The sequence below is a fragment of the Acipenser ruthenus genome, chromosome 24 (assembly GCF_902713425.1).
Source record: "Acipenser ruthenus chromosome 24, fAciRut3.2 maternal haplotype, whole genome shotgun sequence".
NCBI lineage: Eukaryota > Metazoa > Chordata > Actinopteri > Acipenseriformes > Acipenseridae > Acipenser > Acipenser ruthenus.
This window is the reverse complement of record NC_081212.1, coordinates 3,467,300-3,485,192: the sequence shown is the minus strand read 5'-3', so window position 1 is coordinate 3,485,192 and position 17,893 is coordinate 3,467,300. Positions and strand designations below refer to the sequence as shown.

Sequence of the window (17,893 nt, the reverse complement as noted above, 5' to 3'; positions counted from 1 at the left end):
GTGCATTTACCAGCTTGTTACGATGTTCCCGGTTAATTCAGTTAAATTGGGGAATGATCAAATTCTGAAAATCCTCATGCGCGATTTCTCTGCGACACGTTCCCATTGGCGATCAATCAATCAGTCCTCGTATTTAACGGGTGCGAGCGCCTCCTGTCTTCACTGCTTTGTGGAGAAGCACCATGGTGAAGTTTCTGTTTACCGGCGCGTGTGCGCGGCTGGGAGTCTGGCTGCTGATCACCGGAGTGACTGTGTTTAGGGTCCAGGCTCAGCGGCTTCGTTCTCGGGATGCAGGTGTTCCTGTTACCTGCAGCGACGGTTACATGGAAGTGGCAGTTACGCCTTCAGAATTTGGTGGCACGACGATAACCTTTAATATCCGGGGTTAGTGTATATTTATTTGTTTTTACCTCCTAACGAAATTGCTTAGTGGTGCACCTTGTCTTTGAAACCGTCAAACACGTGAGATCTGCTATGAGCGTTATTGTTATGCAATGATGTCCAAGCTCTTGAGATTAAGTTATTTAAATAAGTCTGCTTGCCTGAGTTTTTTTTTTTTTTTAGAACAATATTGTGTATAAAATAAAGGGTAGTGGAGGAGTATTCCTTAATTCTGCCAGGACTAATTGTCATGGATGGCAGTAACACTTGTCATACTAGATTCTCTTTACTTGTCTTGTTTGACCTTCACATGCAATGATGTTTCGCTCTGTAGATAAAACACAACAGCTAGTGGATGCTGCAACTCTTGAATCCTGTAAATACACTGTCTACAAAAAAAACGCTGACTTGACTTGGGTCTTGTCGGTGTCTTTTGATGCCTGCTATATTCAAAAGGTAAGTATGCTACTGCTTGATGTGTTGGTCTAACTTATTTCTGTGGGCCAGTTGACCCATTACCCCTCCCCCCTCTAAAATTGGTTAAATTCTGTGTAGTACTCTCCCTGTCTTCACTGTTCTGTAGCCTCTCCAGGCAGACTTAATATTGCTGTAGAATGATATACATCTAGCTCTGCTTGAGTGTCCTAATTTATCTCTATAGGGTTACTTCTACATTCAAGATGTTCAGGTTGTTGGCTCAGATGCTGCAGGAAGAGTTGTCTTTGGGGGTAACGTTGCCATGAAGTGCCCGCTTCTAGCAGTGGCAGGTTTGTATACCACGTGGGGTGATTCATTGTTGCTGAGCCTTTTCTGGATAAGGTGTTTCAGGCTGTTAAACTTTTCTAGATTCAATTGCTAGAAATTAACATTGAAATCTAGTGAATGATTGACCTCTGTGGGGGAACACTAATGTAGTGCAGTGAACTTGTTTGGATGATTCCTTGACATGGGCTTGGCTTGTTCTTCTAGGCCTAGCTGCCTTTTGGGTGCTTGAATCTCAAATTTAATATTGCTTCTATCCTACATGGAGAAATAATTGCATGCCTGCCTTTCTAGTGCCAGTTAGTGGATCAATTGCATCTGGCTCTTGTGATGTTCCTGTGACTGAAAAGCTTTCCTGTGGCGAGTCCTTCATTCGTAAAGATGATTGTGAAGCCCAGGACTGCTGCTATGACCAGAACAGTCAATATCCCTGCTATTACGGAAACAAAGGCAAGTGCTGTTTCTGTTCAATTCACTGAACTTCACTCCATATGGAGTCAGCGAGGCATTAACCTGAAATTCCTACTGCTGTTGCTTACCTACAATCTGTAGAGAAGTCAAAGCTTTATTGACATCAACCCCTGAAGCAATGGAATAGAAGCTTCTGCATCTGTTTTGAGGTTCCTTTTTAAACCTATAATATACCCTCCCTTCAGTGACTGTCCAGTGCACCAGAGATGGCCAGGTTGTGGTTGTGGTGTCCAGGAATGCTACCAGACCCCAGCTGAGTCTGGGTTCAGTCAGCATGCTCGGGGGTAGAAATCCACCATGCAACCCTGTCCGCACCTCCTCTGCCTTCACTATGTTCAAATTCCCAGTCAGTGCCTGTGGCACCACTATGAAGGTGAGTGGATCAGGGTACCCTAAACCACTTCACCGATGCTAGTTGTCCAACACCTGTAGCAGACTGACTTAAGTTGTTTGGATCTAGAGTACTATGAAACTGACTTCAGATATCCAGGAAGCACATGGGTTGTTTTTGGGTGAGGTGGAGTACTGTAACTTCTGCAACCTGTTTCAGCGGAATGGCTCAGACGTGGTGTATGAAAATCTCATGTCTGCTTTTATTGATGTGAGGACTGGACCTGGGGGCTCCATCACAAGGGACAGCACTTACAAGTAAGTGGGGTAACAAAAGCAGCTATATTCGTTTATTTAGCAGACACCTTTATCCAAGGCGACTTACAGAGACTAGGGTGTGTGAACTATGCATCCGCTGCAGAGTCACTTGCAACTACGTCTCACCCGAAAGACGGAGCACAAGGAGGTTAAAGTGACTTACTCAGGGTCACACAATGAGTCGGTAGCTGAGGTGGGATTTGAACCGGGGACCTCCTGGTTACAAGCCCTTTTCTTTAACCACTGGACCACACAGCCTCCTATAGTAAGTATTCCATTCCTACTGTGATCCACCAATCATCCTCTCTTCGTACAGGCTGCTGTTGCAGTGCCGGTATGCAGGGAACAAGTCTGTTCCTCTGCAGGCTGTGGTCTACACCATTGCACCTCCCCCTCCAGTAGCGGCACAAGGACCGCTCCGTGTGGAACTCCGGATTGCAAGAGGTATGTGGGGCCCTATTGGCTTTTAATATGCATAGCATGCTGCAGTAATAAGACCCGTTACATTTCACTATGTAACCTTCTAACGAACCATTCAGGTGTGTTAAAGGTTCCTACATGCAGTGGTCCTGTCATTTGATGCTTGATTTAGTTTCATGCTGCATCTGTCTTTTGTATCCCACAGAACAATCTTATGGTTCCTACTACACCTCTCTTGACTATCCCGTCACCTATGTCCTCCGGGAGCCTGTGTACGTTGAGGTTCGCATCTTGGAGAGGACGGACACCAACATCGTCCTGACTCTGGATGACTGCTGGGCTACCTCCACCCCCAGCCCTCTCGGCAAGCCCCAGTGGAACCTTCTGGTTGATGGGTAACTTTAGTAAATAGCCAGGCCATTGTATTGGTAATACTTCAGGCATTTCAAAAGATACTATTTAAACATTTTTTTCCCCCAGGTGCCCATACAGAGATGACAACTACCTGACCAGCTTGGTTCCTGTTGATGCTGCCACCTCCAGACTGCCAAACCCAACGCACTACAAGCGGTTTGTGCTCAAGATGTTCGCCTTTGTGGATCCTGTATCGCGACGAGCCTTGAAGGAAATGGTAGGGCTCAAGTTGAGGAAACTGGACTTGCGTCAATGTAGCTGTGCAGCCGTTGTTGATGCCAAAGGTTTTCTCCCAACGTATGTCTTCAGCATGATCAAGTTTATTAGAATTGAACACTTTGTTCCTCCACTCCTGATTGAGTATACTCAAGATTTAATGGTCCTGAAAAAGGTAGTGTCCTAAAAACCGTGGATTTTGGCAGCAGTGTGGAGTAGTGGTTAGGGCTTTGGACTCCTGACTGGAGGGTCGTGGGTTCAATCCCTGGTAGGGGACACTGCTGCTGTATCCTTGAGCAAGGTACTTTACCTAGATTGCTCCAGTAAAAACCCAACTGTATAAATGGGTAATTGTATATAAACAATAATGTGATATCTTGTAACAATTGTAAGTTGCCCTGGATAAGAGTGTCTGCTAAGAAATAAATAAATAAATAAATAAATGGTGTTGCACACTGAATTGACTTGGCTGTTATGCAGGTACTATAGTACCTTGCATTTGTCACTCTGCCCCTCCTTTGCAGTCGGCAGGTTAGTTGTTCCCTGTTTTGTGGGAAGGGAATAGTGACCATTGTGCTTTCTCATCTTTAGATCTACATTCACTGTAGTGCAGCTGTGTGCTATCCTTCTGTCATGGACTCCTGTGTCAAAAGATGCATTGCTAAAAGTAAGTAGACCCTTACGTCTTCAGAAATGGAATATAATTTTATATAATATAAATGGCTGTGGGTTTTTTCCTTTAAGGACATGCCAGAGACGCACCCCTGCAGACGGTGAGAAAGGAAGCTGCTCCTTCCAAGCAGACTGCAGTGGCTTCCAGTGGAGCCGTGATCCTGACTGCTCCAGATGCCCGTGCTTTAGAGAGCTGGGATTTTGAAAGCGAAGGTAAGGATGTGATGCTGCTGGAGATGCAGTAGCCCCTGTGTCTGGTCTGTTCTTGCAGCAGATTAACGATCTGATGGTTGTATCCTGACTCCTGCCTTGTCTCCACAGTTCCTCAGTCCCTCGGTTATGGTTTGATGGGAGCCGCAGCCTCCGTTGTGCTTGTGGTCTTCGTTCTGGTGCCGGTAGCTGTATGGAGACTGAAACCTCGGGTGGAAGAAACAAAACTGTGACTCCTGATCTGAAATAAATTGTTTATTTTGTCAACTGGCTCGTGTGTAAATTAAGGCAAGTCACTTCAAGGATGTGGCTAGTGTACATGGGTCTGAAGACCTCTTTAGGCCCTTGTCATGTGTCCAATAGTAGGTAATGAAACTGTTTTGTACCTCCTTATCTAAGAGCTGAACTGGGACACCTGACTTATAATCCTTGTATTTCTGTTGTCCATTCGGGCAGTCCACCACACTGGGGGTGACTAGAATAGACAGTAGGGGCTGAACCAAAGGCTTTGTATTGACACATGATGCTTATTAGTCCTGTGTAGTTCCTTTAGGCATTTCTGAAAAGTTTTTTGTTTGTTTTATCTATATAAAACATTTATTTAGCTGTATGCTTTAGATATTTTAATACTTATGCTGTGATCATGGCTACAGTGTAGTAACCTACTAAAATACATATCAAGTGCAAACAGTTTTATTAAAGCTGCTTCACATGACACTGCATTTCTCTTTGCTTTTTACCTTCTGAATATTCTACTTTTCCATAAAATGGCTTCTCTACATTTCCAAAAAGAAGTCATTGCAATAATGCAGTGATACTCAGTTGTGCCTCTTTAGTCCATTCCAGAACAGGAATTTACTCCAAACAGGAATGACTGTTCAATTACATATAGGTTTGGAACAAAGTGCTGGACTGCTCCATGTAATAATTAAAAGGGTTGTAAGAAAGTCCTGGCCTGACAGATTCCAGTAGTCTGAAATGAGCAGCAGTGCTGTAAGGCCCAACGCTTCCTAACCCATCAACCTTGCGTGGTGAAGCTACATGCAGCAGGAGGAGGTTATAGATAACACCTGCAAGCTCCATTACAGCTTTAATAACCACAATTTTCTTGTTTACTATAAAAATGTGCTTTTGCTACACTAATTATATCGAACATATGTTACTAGTTTTATTGAATCTAGTCTGCCTGGTTCCTAGCTTTTCAGCTGCTTGCGTCTCTACTGAATATTACTAGGTAATTTTACATGATTAAACATCACACAGTAACATTTCACTGCCATGATAGAAATGACCACGAGCTGGTATGCTGGGCATAAGTTTATTTATAATTAGTAAAACCACTGATTGGCCACATGGCCCTCAATATTGTGTAATTGGCTTATGCCATGATTAGTTTGAGTCTGCTGGTACTATCGAACAGGTCCAGCATGCTTAGGTGACAGACACTGGCACTTTAAGCAGATCATTTGTTTCTCTTGTACGGCTGTGCACCGGTTTTTGTAGTTGCTGTTTTGTGGAGACCTTCACGCAGTCCCACACTAGTGTGTGGAGAAGGATGCTCTGGGTGAGTAGGGCACTATTTGTCTCTCTTGATTATTGCTTATTCCCCCTGCTCCTGGAACATGTGCATGCTCTTTGCAGCTGCTGGCCTCTGTCATTGAAAAGTATTCTACAACTTGCTCTGGGTAACCTGATTTGAGAAGTGTAAGCCACGTGAAAAGAAAAATAAAAGTTGAAAAAGACACTGTTGGGCATAACTTGACACCCAGATCACAAGATGAGGTCAGGAACACGAACATGCCTATTCATGTGTGTTGGGCAGTGTTGTGTGATGCACTGCCATTGTGGATTGAACCCCTGTCACTGAGATGAGATTAAAAGCTCTATAACCACACCTCCAGACAAGCCTGCTGTTTTGCATACCAGGTTAAGAGGCTGGCATGCAGTGTGCCCGGTCGCTGGTTTGTGCCAAGTCCTCACCCTGGCAAGTAAAAGAACAGGTTAACTCAAATCAGACAAAAAGTTTTGCAAGATGTGGCCTTATAAAGCTCGGATGGTCCGGTTTCAATTACACACAACATCCAGAATGGCATTTCCAAACAAACACTCATCAAAATTGGACAAGTGCCCAAATATAGCTATCTAATACTCTGATGCCAGTCTTCAATACTGTGACCATGACACACACTCACATAATGAGGGATGCATTCTAATAACAAATGCCCTTCTTTAGCAAATTAAGTGTGTAGTTTCCAAGGTGTAACATTTATTAGCCTAACCAATCAGAGGCCAGAACTTGTGCAACATTAGGTCACCATGATTTACATAAATAACTTGTGCAAAGGAATGTCAGTACCAATGTGCACCAACTATTTCTTTCTTAGCAGATGCCCTTATTCAGGGTGACTTATAATTGTTAAAAGATATCACATTATTTTTACATACAATTGCATTATTTTTTACATACAATTACCCATTTGGGTTTTTACTGGAGCAATCTAGGTAAAGTACCTTGCTCAAGGGTACAGTAGCAGTGTCCCCCACCAGGGATTGAACCCACAACCCTCTGGTCAAGAGTCCAAAGCCCGAACCACTACTCCACACTGCTGCCCCAACTAGGAATGCGTGGTTCTCAAGCTATAGGTAAAAATGTAAGAGCAACATACAGTTGTATGTAAACAGTAGGGGGATTGGGTGCATCTTAAATACATTTAATCAAGTCCCACACTGGATCTGAAAATCACTCCATTAATACAACACGCAGTCTCACTGCCACCTGCACAATCTGCAACAGGAAATACATTATCTGCAACTCTGCCAGTTACCTTTTAAACAACCGCGGTCCAAATAAAGGCGTGTGCTTTAAATTCTTAGGCTTAGTGTTATTGCATTTAATTATTAGTCATGTGTGTGGTTGAAAGATAACCTCAATATATTCCACACCTTCCGATTTAGTCTTATCTGCCCCCTATTTTACTGCATTTAATCCTGTACTTTAGATTACTGTAATCTGTCAAGTGTTATTTAATCTGTAGTATTTTGTATTTAATTATATCCTGATGTAACTACCACCGACACTGTTATCTGCTCCGTTATTGAATCGTATTTTGTCATATACTTGCACTTGCTAGAACCGAAGTCATTGTATTTATCTTGCTCTTAATTGTATTATTACTTGTACTGTGATTCTTGAAATGTATTTGTTTATGTCTGTAAATCACCCTGGATAAGGGCGTCTGCTAAGAAATAAATAATAATAATAATAATAATATAAACGCCTAGATATATGAATACACATATACAACAAATGAAAAGTGCATCTGCAGCTGGTTTAACGGCATAAGATTAGCACACATCTTGAATTACTTTACCTAAAGTCAGATTAGTGCTAACCAGGGTCAATGAAACCAGCCGTATATGCACCAAACACATTCAATTAATTAATACTGTGTGTGTGTGTGTGTGTGTGTGTGTGTGTGTGTGTGTGTGTGTGTGTGTGTGTGTGTGTGTGTGTGTGTGTGTGTGTGTCTATCTATCTATCTATCTATCTATCTATCTATATATATTCACGTGTTGCAAATGAGCCCCGTCTGATATCCCGCCTAGATGGTCGGTAGTGTTAATTGAACCTACTTAGTCTAGCTGTATTTAAGAGGACCCCGCTGTATTGTGATCAGTCGTTGAAAACAATGGAGTCTGTACGGTCTAGCGCTGCCCGGTGGGTCACGGTTTGCGTGTTCTTCGGGCTTGTGAATGCGGCTTTCGGGTCCTACAGGGAGAGGAGAAGTGAGACGTCAGTGAAGTTTGAAGATCTCACTGATGTTATCACCTGCGCCGACAATTACATGGAGTTGAAGATAACGCCTACTCAATTTCAGGGGACGAGCAGTAGATTTAAAGTTCAGGGTGTGTAGCTGTTTTATGTGTGTGACCTGTGTGTGACCTGTGTATATGGCTGTGTGTGTGTGTGTGTGTGATATATATATATATATATATATATATATATATATATATAAACAATTGAAATCTAATTTTTATATAAGCTTTATTTATTTTTATGCTAGTGCATTGTGAAAATATACAATGTCCCCTTTGTTTTCCACAGATCTGCAAGGCAATTGGCTTGATGCGACCTCTATTGCGTTCAAGTGTAGATACAACATACGCTCTGATATGCCCAACCACGTGAGCGTCTTCCAGGTCTATTATGACGGCTGTTATGTTAGACAACAGGTATGTAGCGTCTGCACATATGTCTTTAGTAATTCACTTTAGCTGTGAAAGGTTACAAGCTACAGTAAGAGTCCTGCATGCCTTAGCCTAACAGTGTAACCATGCAAAAATCCCCATCCAGGTCATTTTGGATCATCCATCATGTAATCCAACCCTAAGAGCGAGCTTGTAGTCTAACCTCACTTTATCACCCCATATAAACCAACCAAGAAGTGTAGTTGAACTCTACTTTAAACTGCCTCATGTTGCAATAGTTTAACTTTTTCTTCCCCTCCCATCTACAGAATAACAAATACATGCTTTCTGCCCTTGTTGAAGCAGTGGACCCAAGTGATAGAATAATGATCATTAAGAAGACTCCCATGGAATGCCCTTACTGTAAGACTGTGTATTTTTTTGCTTTGTCAAGATGAGGTTAACTTGTACCCTATTCTGAGAACTGAAACCTTGTGCAATCAAATATGCTTGTTAATGTGATGTGGTTTTCAGGAATTGCTGATTGCATGTTTAATAGATGGGGATATTGGTGCTGGGATGAACCTTTAATTTGCAATAGTTTGTATTGGATGGAAATATTTTAAGATTAGCCACAAGTAACTATACAAAAATATGTAGTATAGGGAGGTTTCTATCAGTCAAGGTTTGAGTGACTGGAAAGCCTGTGGTTGCTATATGCTTGTCTGTAGAGTTCCTTGTGCTGTGTATTTAACTCTTAGAAATGGGATGATCTAGGATCTTCTCTCTTTTAAATATAAAAGGTTTACACATGCATTGAGCATTTTGCAGTTGACTATGCTTTAACCTAGCTTTCTTTTTCCCAGATTCCTGGATCACTTATCCTGTTCGGACCACGACATCCCAGGGCATTCCATTGCCGGTTACCGGTTCTTGCGAGGTTCCATCAACAGAAGTGTTGCCCTGTGGTGAAGCCAACATTAATCAAACAGCCTGTAGGGTCAAAGGATGTTGCTTCAAGTCTACCATGTTCCCTGCTTGCTACTATGGAAATACTGGTTGGTGATTGCTCTTATCTGCAGTACCTAGGTAGTTAAGCAATCTGTTTGTGTGAGACTGAGGATCTTCTGTGGAGTCCTGGCTATTGCTTCATGCATGTGTTCTGTGTAGTATTACTTGTAAGCCATCTCCTGGGGGATGCATAACTGTCAAATGTGTGTTCTTGCTTTTTATCTTATTTTAAATACATTGGTGCAGCCTGTTCAATTTTAATTGGACTTGTTTAAGTGGACTTGTTGCTGCTTAATGGGTATGCCTTTTCTAATGACTGAGTAGTAGTTCAGATACTATTGCCTGATAGGACGTTGGTTCACAAACATCTTGTGTTTGCCTCCCCCTTTCAGTAAATGTCCAGTGCACCAGAGACGGTTACATGATGACCGCTATTAGTAAGGCGGTGACCAAGCCGGACTTGCTTCTCAATTCGGTCAGTTTGATTGGGGGACGAAACCCGCCATGTGCTCCAGTTGGCCGTTCTGCCAGCTTCCTGCTGTTCAAGTTTCCACTTGGCGCTTGTGGGACTCGCTTAAGGGTGAGTGCCTGCAGCCTGTTTTGAGATGTGCACAGTGTCATTAGTGCCCCTAAACTTAAGGCCTCTTGCTATTGTATATGTAGTCTAATATCATACTTGTATTGCCCTATTAATAGGTGCATGTGTATTCAAACATTCCTTAATCTCTAGTCTTTAGCCATTGTTTCTTGCAGTTGCAAGTTTAACTTAATGTCCTTTTAGCAACTTGCTGTATAAATACCTGCAACCTGTATACTTTAATTCCACATGTCCTTCATGCTGTATATACTACACTAGCATATTGCATGAACTAGTGATGTGCTTTAATATAAATTTCAGGGTCTGTTTCTATAACTGGATATTCTGATTTAGTGCTTTGACAGCCTGCTATTGTCCATTCACTCATGGAGGTGTGGTAGAGCAGCCTGCGTGGATGTTTGATTTTGAGGGGGGTGGGGTGTAGCTCCCTGTTTGCTACCTGCTTTCTTGGGCACCTGCAGTACTGACTCTCATTACACTCCCTCATTCAGCTGGCTGATGACAAAGTCGTTTATGAGAATGAGATGTCTGGCACTATAGATGTTCTGGACAGTCAATATGGGTCAATCACCAGAGATGCAGATTACAAGTAAGTAGACATCTGGGAACTTGGCAAGTCTTTCCTCATTACTCCATTGTAATGAATGTTTAGCTTGCTGCTAAAGCTGAACTAATTTTACAAAGCTTTTTATATATAAACACCATGGCTAGTCTAAATGGAACCAAGGTCTATGCATTCTGTTGTAATAAACTGGATCATGCTTGTGTTTCTAGGTTACTCTGGTCCTATGACTGATCTTGTCCTTCCATGTCAACTCTTTAATCATGACTTGCATTCAGTCTCAAATGCTTGATTTCTCTATTTAATACTTTTGCTGTGCAGATTGACCATCCGCTGTCTCTATTCTGCGAAGATGGCCCTGCCTCTGCAGGTCCAAATCCAATCTGTAGACCCACCGCGCCCTGTAGCTGAACAGGGACCTCTCCGCATTGAACTCAGAATTGCAAAAGGTATTTGTCTGTTGGCTACCAAGCTTGGTGTGTTTTTTGGTACTTTGCACCATTGGTCTTGCAAATTATATTCTTATCCCTATCAATTGAGATGGTTTAGCTGTTCTATCTGAACCATTAACTCAATCAAGACTCAACCATGTTAATCTTTCCATGGCTGTTGCACTCTGTTTTGAAAAACTATAAAAGTGTTTAATTACTTTAAAGTATTGTGATTCCTGTGAGGACACATATCTCAAACAATTGGTGGCTTGGCTTTATTCCCCCCCCCCCCCAGATAAAGCCTATGGATCCTACTTTGCCGACTTGGAGTATCCCCTTGTCAGAGTGCTCCGAGAACTTGTGTACGTAGAGGTTCGCCTCTTGGGGAGAACAGACCCCAAAATCCACCTGGTTCTAGATGATTGCTGGGGTACGTCTACCACAAGCCCCCTCAGCGAGCCCCGCTGGAGCCTTCTGGTGGATGGGTAAGTGTCTCCTACTTAAGCATTATTACTGTTTCTAGCATATATAGAAATTGCCCTACTTCATTCTGTAGACTAATCTCTTTTTTTTTTTTTTTTTTTTTTTAAAAGCTGCCCATACAAGGAAGACTACAACTATCTGACATCGCTGATCCCAGTTAATGCCTCTTCAGGACTAGTAAACCCAACACACTATAAACGGTTTCAGTTGAAGATGTTTGCCTTTGTGAATGTGCTTCTAAAGAAGGCCTCCAAGGAGCCAGTAAGTGTGCGCTCTCTCTCTGCATGGAATGACCGCTTAACCCTTTAGCCAGGGAACTGAGTGCTTTCTTGGATGCAATGCCAGTTTAACTGGAATACTTTTTAAATGGACCACAGTGGAGCACCTTTTGTTAATGCTGTATCCATTTGGCTCCAGTAGGATAATTTCTGTCCAAGCAGATCATGATAGAGAGGGCTGAACTCAATTTTGTTTTTTTCAGATCTTCCTGTACTGTAGTGCAGCGGCATGTTCTCCATCTGCTTCAGACTCTTGCACTGTCAGCTGTCCCCCTGGAGGAAGTAAGTAGACTTTCATAAACCCAGGACTTGGTCCATGGGTATCCTTTTGAATCCTGTGGCAGTACTGCAAACTGAAGTGTCATTGATGTCCTGAATCATTTGACCTAAAGGAAAATCTGGTGCTAGTCTTCTATAGCCATTAGAAAGGCTGTGATTTTGTATTTCTTTCTAGGAGTTGCCCGACAAGCTGAACTTGCACAGCGGGATATGGTGATTGCCCACAGTGGACCCATTATTTTCATGGAGGCGGAAAGAAATGTTGAGGTTGACCACAATGGTACGTGGTGGCTTCAATGATCTATTGGGGTGGGGGTGCTTCTTGGATGCTTGAAGAGCAACACTTGGGCATGTTGGATCTCCTCCTGTTGCAGTGTTCATATGCTGCTATTGATGAATCATCCTGTTTCTATAGAAAGCTGCTTTATTTCTCTCGACTGCTTTTTCTAGGGAGAGCACGCAATACTTATTCGGACGTAGATTTGGTGACGGACAGTAGGCCCAGCCTCATTGGGGCACCCTTCCAGGAGGGAAGTGAGGTTGAAGACCAAGGTAACTGGTTACAGCAATGATATATGGATCAAATACACATGGGCATGTAGTACACTTATTACAACTGGATAGACTCCAGCAAATCTAGGGCTGGCTTCAGTGACCAAGATTAATGCAGATTGGGATCTGTGAACCCAGTCGAGGGTGCAGTTTCAACACCCCACCCCCTTTTAATACCCTTGACAATTCAGGACAAAGGGTTGCAACCAGGGTGTTTTTACAGTTGTGAATGTGTTTTTTCCACATGCTGTATCTCTCTGGTTTCACTAGCTGTGTATCTCTCGTTTCCTGCAGGGTTCATGAAGCACCTTCCATGGGTCCTCACTGTGGTGTTGACGGGGGCTGTGCTGGTGGGTGCTGTCTGGAAGCTGACACTTCGCGCTAGTAGAGAGACAAAGCTGTGATTTTTGTGTTTAATGGACTTGGAATAAAGTAATGAGATTTGAGTTGCTTGCCTCTTGATTTAATTTCCCTTGATAAAAATCAAACACCTGACAGACTGATTAGACTAGTGCTTGCTGTCACTACTCTCCACTTGGAGGTGTAGTGAGAGCAGACTGTGAAAGTGAAGACTCTGCACATTATTGTGGTATGCAAGCTTGGGGATATTTACCTGGTCTACCATGGCCAACATATACCAATACTCTAGTTCAAACCTTGCCTCTAGTATTTATTCTTTTGAGCTGCTGCTACTGCAGGATGATCTAATTACAATTTCAATAGATTGTATGCAATGCATAGGCTAGATGTCTGCCATATGGTCCTCCAAATTGGTAGCTGATATTCCTAAATGAACACAATTTACTTGCACATGTGCAGTATCCAACAATGCACGCTACCTTTCAGTGTCTTGTGGATGCAACAAGAATTTTTGATGTCTGAATGTCCCAGCTTTATATATAACGGTTTACAGTGATAAGTTGCATTTGACTTAACAAAAAAAAAAAAACAGGAGCCACAGATACACATTTTCTTTAATCATTTGTAAACAGCTGGTACAATAACTGGTGTTTCTACAAAGTCCGAGTAGTTCCACAGTGTAGTACAGACTTCAGTTTGTCTGGCGGGGGAATGAGTCGCCACACCACAGGCTTGCAGTCCTCTTCATGGTCTTTAAGGGTTGGTTGGGAGGGAGGGGGGTTCGCTCGCTCACTGCTGGATTCGACGGATGGACTGCACTTGGAAAGTCTGGGCATGGGAGCCCCACTCCTTCCAGTGTTTGTACTCTCCACCGTGGCGATCGCACTCCATGATATACTGGTATCCACGGTAACCAGGGTACTGATAACACACCCAGCTGAGGAGAGAGTGGGGGACACATGGTTAGAGAAGCAAAGGATACACTCTTGTTATCCATGCAGGTACTGGTAATTAGACCAGAACGTAAGGTTTTTGGGAAATAACTCCTGTTAAATGCATTTCTTACAGCAAAGGATCATTTCAGTGAAACTACATGTAGTAATGTATGTACCGACTCTATTTAAGATCACAGGTTTGATTCATGTTTTGGACATGCAGGGCCAGAAACCGCTAATTATTTTTTTTGCTCACGCTCCACTCATGGTCTTCATGGAGCCGATCTCGTTGTTGCACCAGCCCATAGCCTGCAGAGAGGGGTAGTCATCGCACAGCTCCCACTGGCGCCCGATGAAGTTCTCCCGTTCAAACACGGTCATCTTGGACTCCTTGTGGTTCTGTGCAGGGGGAGGAATAGGGAGCAAGCAGCAGCTATTAAAACAAGGAGATCTCGGAGCAGCACCACCGTGATAAACCCCAGGACTGCCGCACTGAGAGGAGGCATCGCCATGTACTAGAGATGCACCAACGAATCAATACATTGATTATTAATCGTTTTAAATCTGCAAGCCCTTTCTGGAGCCTCATCTACATATATGCTTTTAGTTGTACAGTATTCAAATACTTTCATAGTTTTGCTCCTCAATGCATATTTTTATATTACTTTGTATGATATGCACGTGATGCTTTCAGTCGCTAACTTTTAAAACGTTTGTCCAATATTATGTCCCGTATCATCGTTCCAAGTGTGGATAATTTCAAGCGCCTTGAATTATAACAGTCAGTACTGAACTTTTTTGGTGGTTCGGTTCTAGTTTTGTAAATGTAACAGGCGCCCCAGTTCAGGGAAATGCCAGCATCACTGTATTTGTTGCTGCGGTGTACTCACAGCGGAGCAGATGGGGCGGAAGGACATCATCCTCTCAATGTGATAGGCGTTGCTGCCGCTCCAGGCGTCCCAGCGAGGGTACTCTCCTCTCTCCAGGATGAACTGCTGCCCGCAGAAACTGGAGTGCTCGTAGCCGACCCAGCTGCAAGACAGAGAGGGAACCGTGCACTGAAATCTGCATTCCGTCTCCACATATAAGATATGCATTCAACAGCATTAAGCCGCAGGGTCCCATATAAAATGTAACCATGGCAAACGTGCGCTTTTACGCACTTTCCCAGGCTTACACTGTGCATTGAATATGCTTTATTACCAGGGTTTTACCACACTTTCACTACCCTGTACAACACTTCGCTTTTACCATGATAAATTACATGCGCAGTTTCATCTTACTAATGCATTCTTTGACAGATATTTGTGTACGCCAAATCGTCAGGAGCACAATTATCTCCGAAAGGAAAGGCACCCAATAACGTTACCAAACCAGCAATTAACAGAGGAAGCTTTTCGTTTCGGAGGTTGTAAAAGCAGTCTATGCTATTTATTGTCACTTTTGGAATTTGTGGGTTTTTTTCTGAAACGTTTTGAGATGGGAATTTAATAGCCTATAAAAACCCAGCCTGATTAATATAGAGTTGTAAGGCGGTGGTAGTTAGATCTGGCACTGTTTAGATCATGAAAATATACCCTAAACTTTAAAGAACACTACCCCCGTACTGAATCAGTGTTTACAAGCCCTCATCCCCCCCGTGCCATTGCGCTACCGCGCGTGGACAGTTTACTTACGCGCCGCACTCCACTTTCACTGAGCGGACAGTGTCGAACCCACACTCCATGATATTCTGACAGGAGCCAGTGAACTCCATGCGCTTGCCCTGGAAGCATTCCTGATCATAGACCGTGATCTGAAACAAACAAAAATGTCAAGCTGCAGTTCCACACCATCCTTTTTGTCCCCACTTTTACACTGAAGTCAAATTCTTTTTAGTTAGTTCTTTATTTTTCTGTCCCAAGGTATGGTTTAGGTTTCTCTCTGTTTTTATTGTATTGAGTGTTCTTAACAGGGGCGTCAAACAATCACTCAATAGAGGAAATCAGCCAGGTTAATACACAGTACAGTCAGATTATGTCAGATTCACCGCTGTATGGATCAACGAAATAGACCCGAAAAAACTATGAGCAAACTAACTTTGAATACATGAGATGGCAAACCCTTTTAAACTTGTCTTGATCAGGAGTTCAAACCAACACAATCAGGACATCCGAGCGCACATTTAAGAACACAATGAAAAAAGGACGTGCCGCAACCGAGGCGTCAGAAAGCAGAGCTTAGCAGCCGACTCAGTCCTGGAGATCAGCTGCACGATAAAGGAAACACATCGGAATTGAAATGAATCCATAAATAAAAGGCGGCTGGTTACCTTCCATGGTCCCATGGGCATCGGATTTGTCTGCGCCATTCTGTCTGGTGCTTAAATATTACACTTGATCTGCAACATAAAAACAAACCATTTAGAGGGACGGTATTACTTAGCTGTTTGGGTCTTCTTCAAGAATCCAGACCACGATTTCATCCTTTTCTAGATGTATGTGTGTGTAGAATGTAAAGTGTGTGTATTTGTTGTTATTAATAGAGCAAAATGATATTCAATATTCGAGACAGATGGGCTTACCTGACCTACCAATAAAAACCTGTGTGCACCTAGAGTGTCCACAAATACTGTCTCCTGACTCGATCTGAGCGGGGCTATTTATACACACGGCGCGTGAATGGAGAGGCGGACTGGGCCCTTGTCAGCACATTGCATTGCGGCCCATTATCTCCCGCTGAGCCGCCGGATTTATCTGCTACAGAGCAGAATGAGACCTTCCATTCTGTACAGAGAGGCCAGGTCAAAGCTGGACACCAAACGCCCTTATAAAAGTTTACCATTGTAAACGCACAGCAAAGTGTAATAAAGCACAGTGAAAGCATGGTAAAGCATAGGTAAGCATTGTAAAGAATAGCGAGGTATGGTAAAGCACATCAATAAACATGGCAATCCATTGTAAGCTATGATAAATCCAGTAGTATAACCATCGAAAAAGCATGAGGGATACTGCAAAAACACTGTGCGAAACTTTTATAAGGGATACCCCATAGAGTTCACATAAACAGTTTTATCAGACCACAAACTACGGGCTATACTCTACAGTACTATACTATTCTATGCATTGCCTTGTTCTGAGTACCATGTTACATTATCAGGTATACATACAACGTAATTACCTTGTAATAACTAGATGCCTACCCATGGGTCTTGCTTCCACATGGTAACTGCTGGTAAAATAAGTGTACAATTACATTGAAATGCCTTCTACTAGGATACCACGTAATCACATCAGGTAACACGATGCTGTGCGTTTGATTTAATTACTCAGCAGTGCCATGCATGCAAAAGCTGCGTCCACCTGTAATTACACACCCATACCGATAACACCGCAAGCATCTTGGACATGCAAGTTTAAAAACAAGAACTATGCAAACGTGATACAAGAATAAGGAAGGGCAGATCATCCCAGTGTTATGCTCGGATGATGGAACAAATGTAAGGAAGCAATTAGATTGCACTGCAATGGACACTGAAAACCTCCCCTTGCTCCAGGTTATAAGAAGAAGGCTGGTTGTTTATTTCATACTCTGACGAGATAGAGGGTCCAGAGGATTTCAAAGAGGAACGACGCTTTCTGTAGACTGTAATTGTATTTTCTCAGCACACAATTGATGTTTTAGGATTACGTCACTTAAGACCGATTCCTTGTTGGCCAGAATTGGCAACATGCCAGCACGGGTGTGTTGGACTCACCCAACCCCTGCTGGCTAAACCAAAGAGTAAACCGTGAGTGAATGTATAGCGTCCGATGTACAGAAAAAAGAAGATGCAAATAAGCAAACAAAATAACGATAATGAACCGAGCGGACAATGGACGTGCCGAGGCCGGCTCCTGAGATCAGCACATTTCGCGGTCAGCACAATCGGAGGGCCCGCTCTCTGCTGAGCTCAGTGGCTGGCCGGGCGAACGCGCACAACAATGCGATGAGCCGAGTCAGCGGCAGGGAGAGATAAGCGCGCCCGTTCACAAACAGCATGC

The 17,893-nt window shown here is 43.1% G+C and overlaps 3 protein-coding genes across 4 annotated transcripts; 2 read left to right on the top strand and 1 right to left on the bottom strand.

The window, feature by feature from the left end:
• The first annotated feature begins 154 nt into the window (after nucleotides 1-154).
• LOC117429868 (zona pellucida sperm-binding protein 4-like) lies at nucleotides 155-4,461 on the top strand. Its single transcript, XM_034903294.2, has 12 exons — nucleotides 155-384; nucleotides 716-837; nucleotides 1,043-1,148; nucleotides 1,438-1,593; nucleotides 1,800-1,987; nucleotides 2,165-2,262; nucleotides 2,579-2,706; nucleotides 2,888-3,077; nucleotides 3,163-3,313; nucleotides 3,904-3,979; nucleotides 4,057-4,197; nucleotides 4,306-4,461. Exons 1-12 carry the CDS (start codon nucleotides 183-185, stop codon nucleotides 4,425-4,427), a joined length of 1,680 nt encoding a protein of 559 aa, XP_034759185.2. The 5' UTR covers nucleotides 155-182; the 3' UTR covers nucleotides 4,428-4,461.
• Nucleotides 4,462-7,839: 3,378 nt separating this feature from the next.
• Nucleotides 7,840-13,022, top strand: LOC117429129 (zona pellucida sperm-binding protein 4-like). The gene is made up of 13 exons (XM_034048337.3): nucleotides 7,840-8,100; nucleotides 8,300-8,427; nucleotides 8,712-8,805; nucleotides 9,249-9,440; nucleotides 9,786-9,973; nucleotides 10,483-10,580; nucleotides 10,875-11,002; nucleotides 11,280-11,469; nucleotides 11,578-11,728; nucleotides 11,949-12,027; nucleotides 12,200-12,304; nucleotides 12,475-12,576; nucleotides 12,871-13,022. The coding sequence occupies exons 1-13, from the start codon at nucleotides 7,884-7,886 to the stop codon at nucleotides 12,978-12,980; spliced, it is 1,782 nt and encodes a 593-aa protein (XP_033904228.3). The 5' UTR covers nucleotides 7,840-7,883; the 3' UTR covers nucleotides 12,981-13,022.
• A 510-nt stretch (nucleotides 13,023-13,532) lies between these two features.
• Nucleotides 13,533-16,550, bottom strand: LOC117429131 (beta-crystallin A1). 2 transcript variants are annotated; one of them, XM_034048340.3, is made up of 6 exons: nucleotides 16,435-16,550; nucleotides 16,183-16,251; nucleotides 15,548-15,666; nucleotides 14,762-14,903; nucleotides 14,128-14,270; nucleotides 13,533-13,873 (listed from the first exon to the last, which is right to left on the bottom strand). In XM_034048340.3, exons 2-6 carry the CDS (start codon nucleotides 16,219-16,221, stop codon nucleotides 13,726-13,728), a joined length of 591 nt encoding a protein of 196 aa, XP_033904231.2. In that variant the 5' UTR covers nucleotides 16,222-16,251; nucleotides 16,435-16,550; the 3' UTR covers nucleotides 13,533-13,725. The 2 variants fall into 2 exon arrangements, with proteins under 2 accessions (XP_033904231.2, XP_058854273.1); XM_058998290.1 differs by having other exon boundaries at nucleotides 16,444-16,477.
• Nucleotides 16,551-17,893: the final 1,343 nt, after the last annotated feature.

Excerpts from the sequence above, each read along its gene's own strand:
- LOC117429868 (XM_034903294.2), top strand. The coding sequence starts at position 183 with ATGGTGAAGTTTCTGTTTACCGGCGCGTGTGCGCGGCTGGGAGTCTGG. Across the intron at positions 385-715 it reads GATAACCTTTAATATCCGGG|ATAAAACACAACAGCTAGTG; the intron begins GTTAGTGTATAT and ends TTCGCTCTGTAG. Across the intron at positions 1,594-1,799 it reads CTGCTATTACGGAAACAAAG|TGACTGTCCAGTGCACCAGA; the intron begins GCAAGTGCTGTT and ends CCCTCCCTTCAG.
- LOC117429129 (XM_034048337.3), top strand. The coding sequence starts at position 7,884 with ATGGAGTCTGTACGGTCTAGCGCTGCCCGGTGGGTCACGGTTTGCGTG. Across the intron at positions 8,806-9,248 it reads TCCCATGGAATGCCCTTACT|ATTCCTGGATCACTTATCCT; the intron begins GTAAGACTGTGT and ends TCTTTTTCCCAG. Across the intron at positions 12,028-12,199 it reads CAGCTGTCCCCCTGGAGGAA|GAGTTGCCCGACAAGCTGAA; the intron begins GTAAGTAGACTT and ends ATTTCTTTCTAG.
- LOC117429131 (XM_034048340.3), bottom strand. The coding sequence starts at position 16,221 with ATGGCGCAGACAAATCCGATGCCCATGGGACCATGGAAG. Across the intron at positions 15,667-16,182 it reads TGCCCATGGGACCATGGAAG|ATCACGGTCTATGATCAGGA; the intron begins GTAACCAGCCGC and ends TGTTTGTTTCAG. Across the intron at positions 14,271-14,761 it reads TCCGCCCCATCTGCTCCGCT|AACCACAAGGAGTCCAAGAT; the intron begins GTGAGTACACCG and ends CCCCCTGCACAG.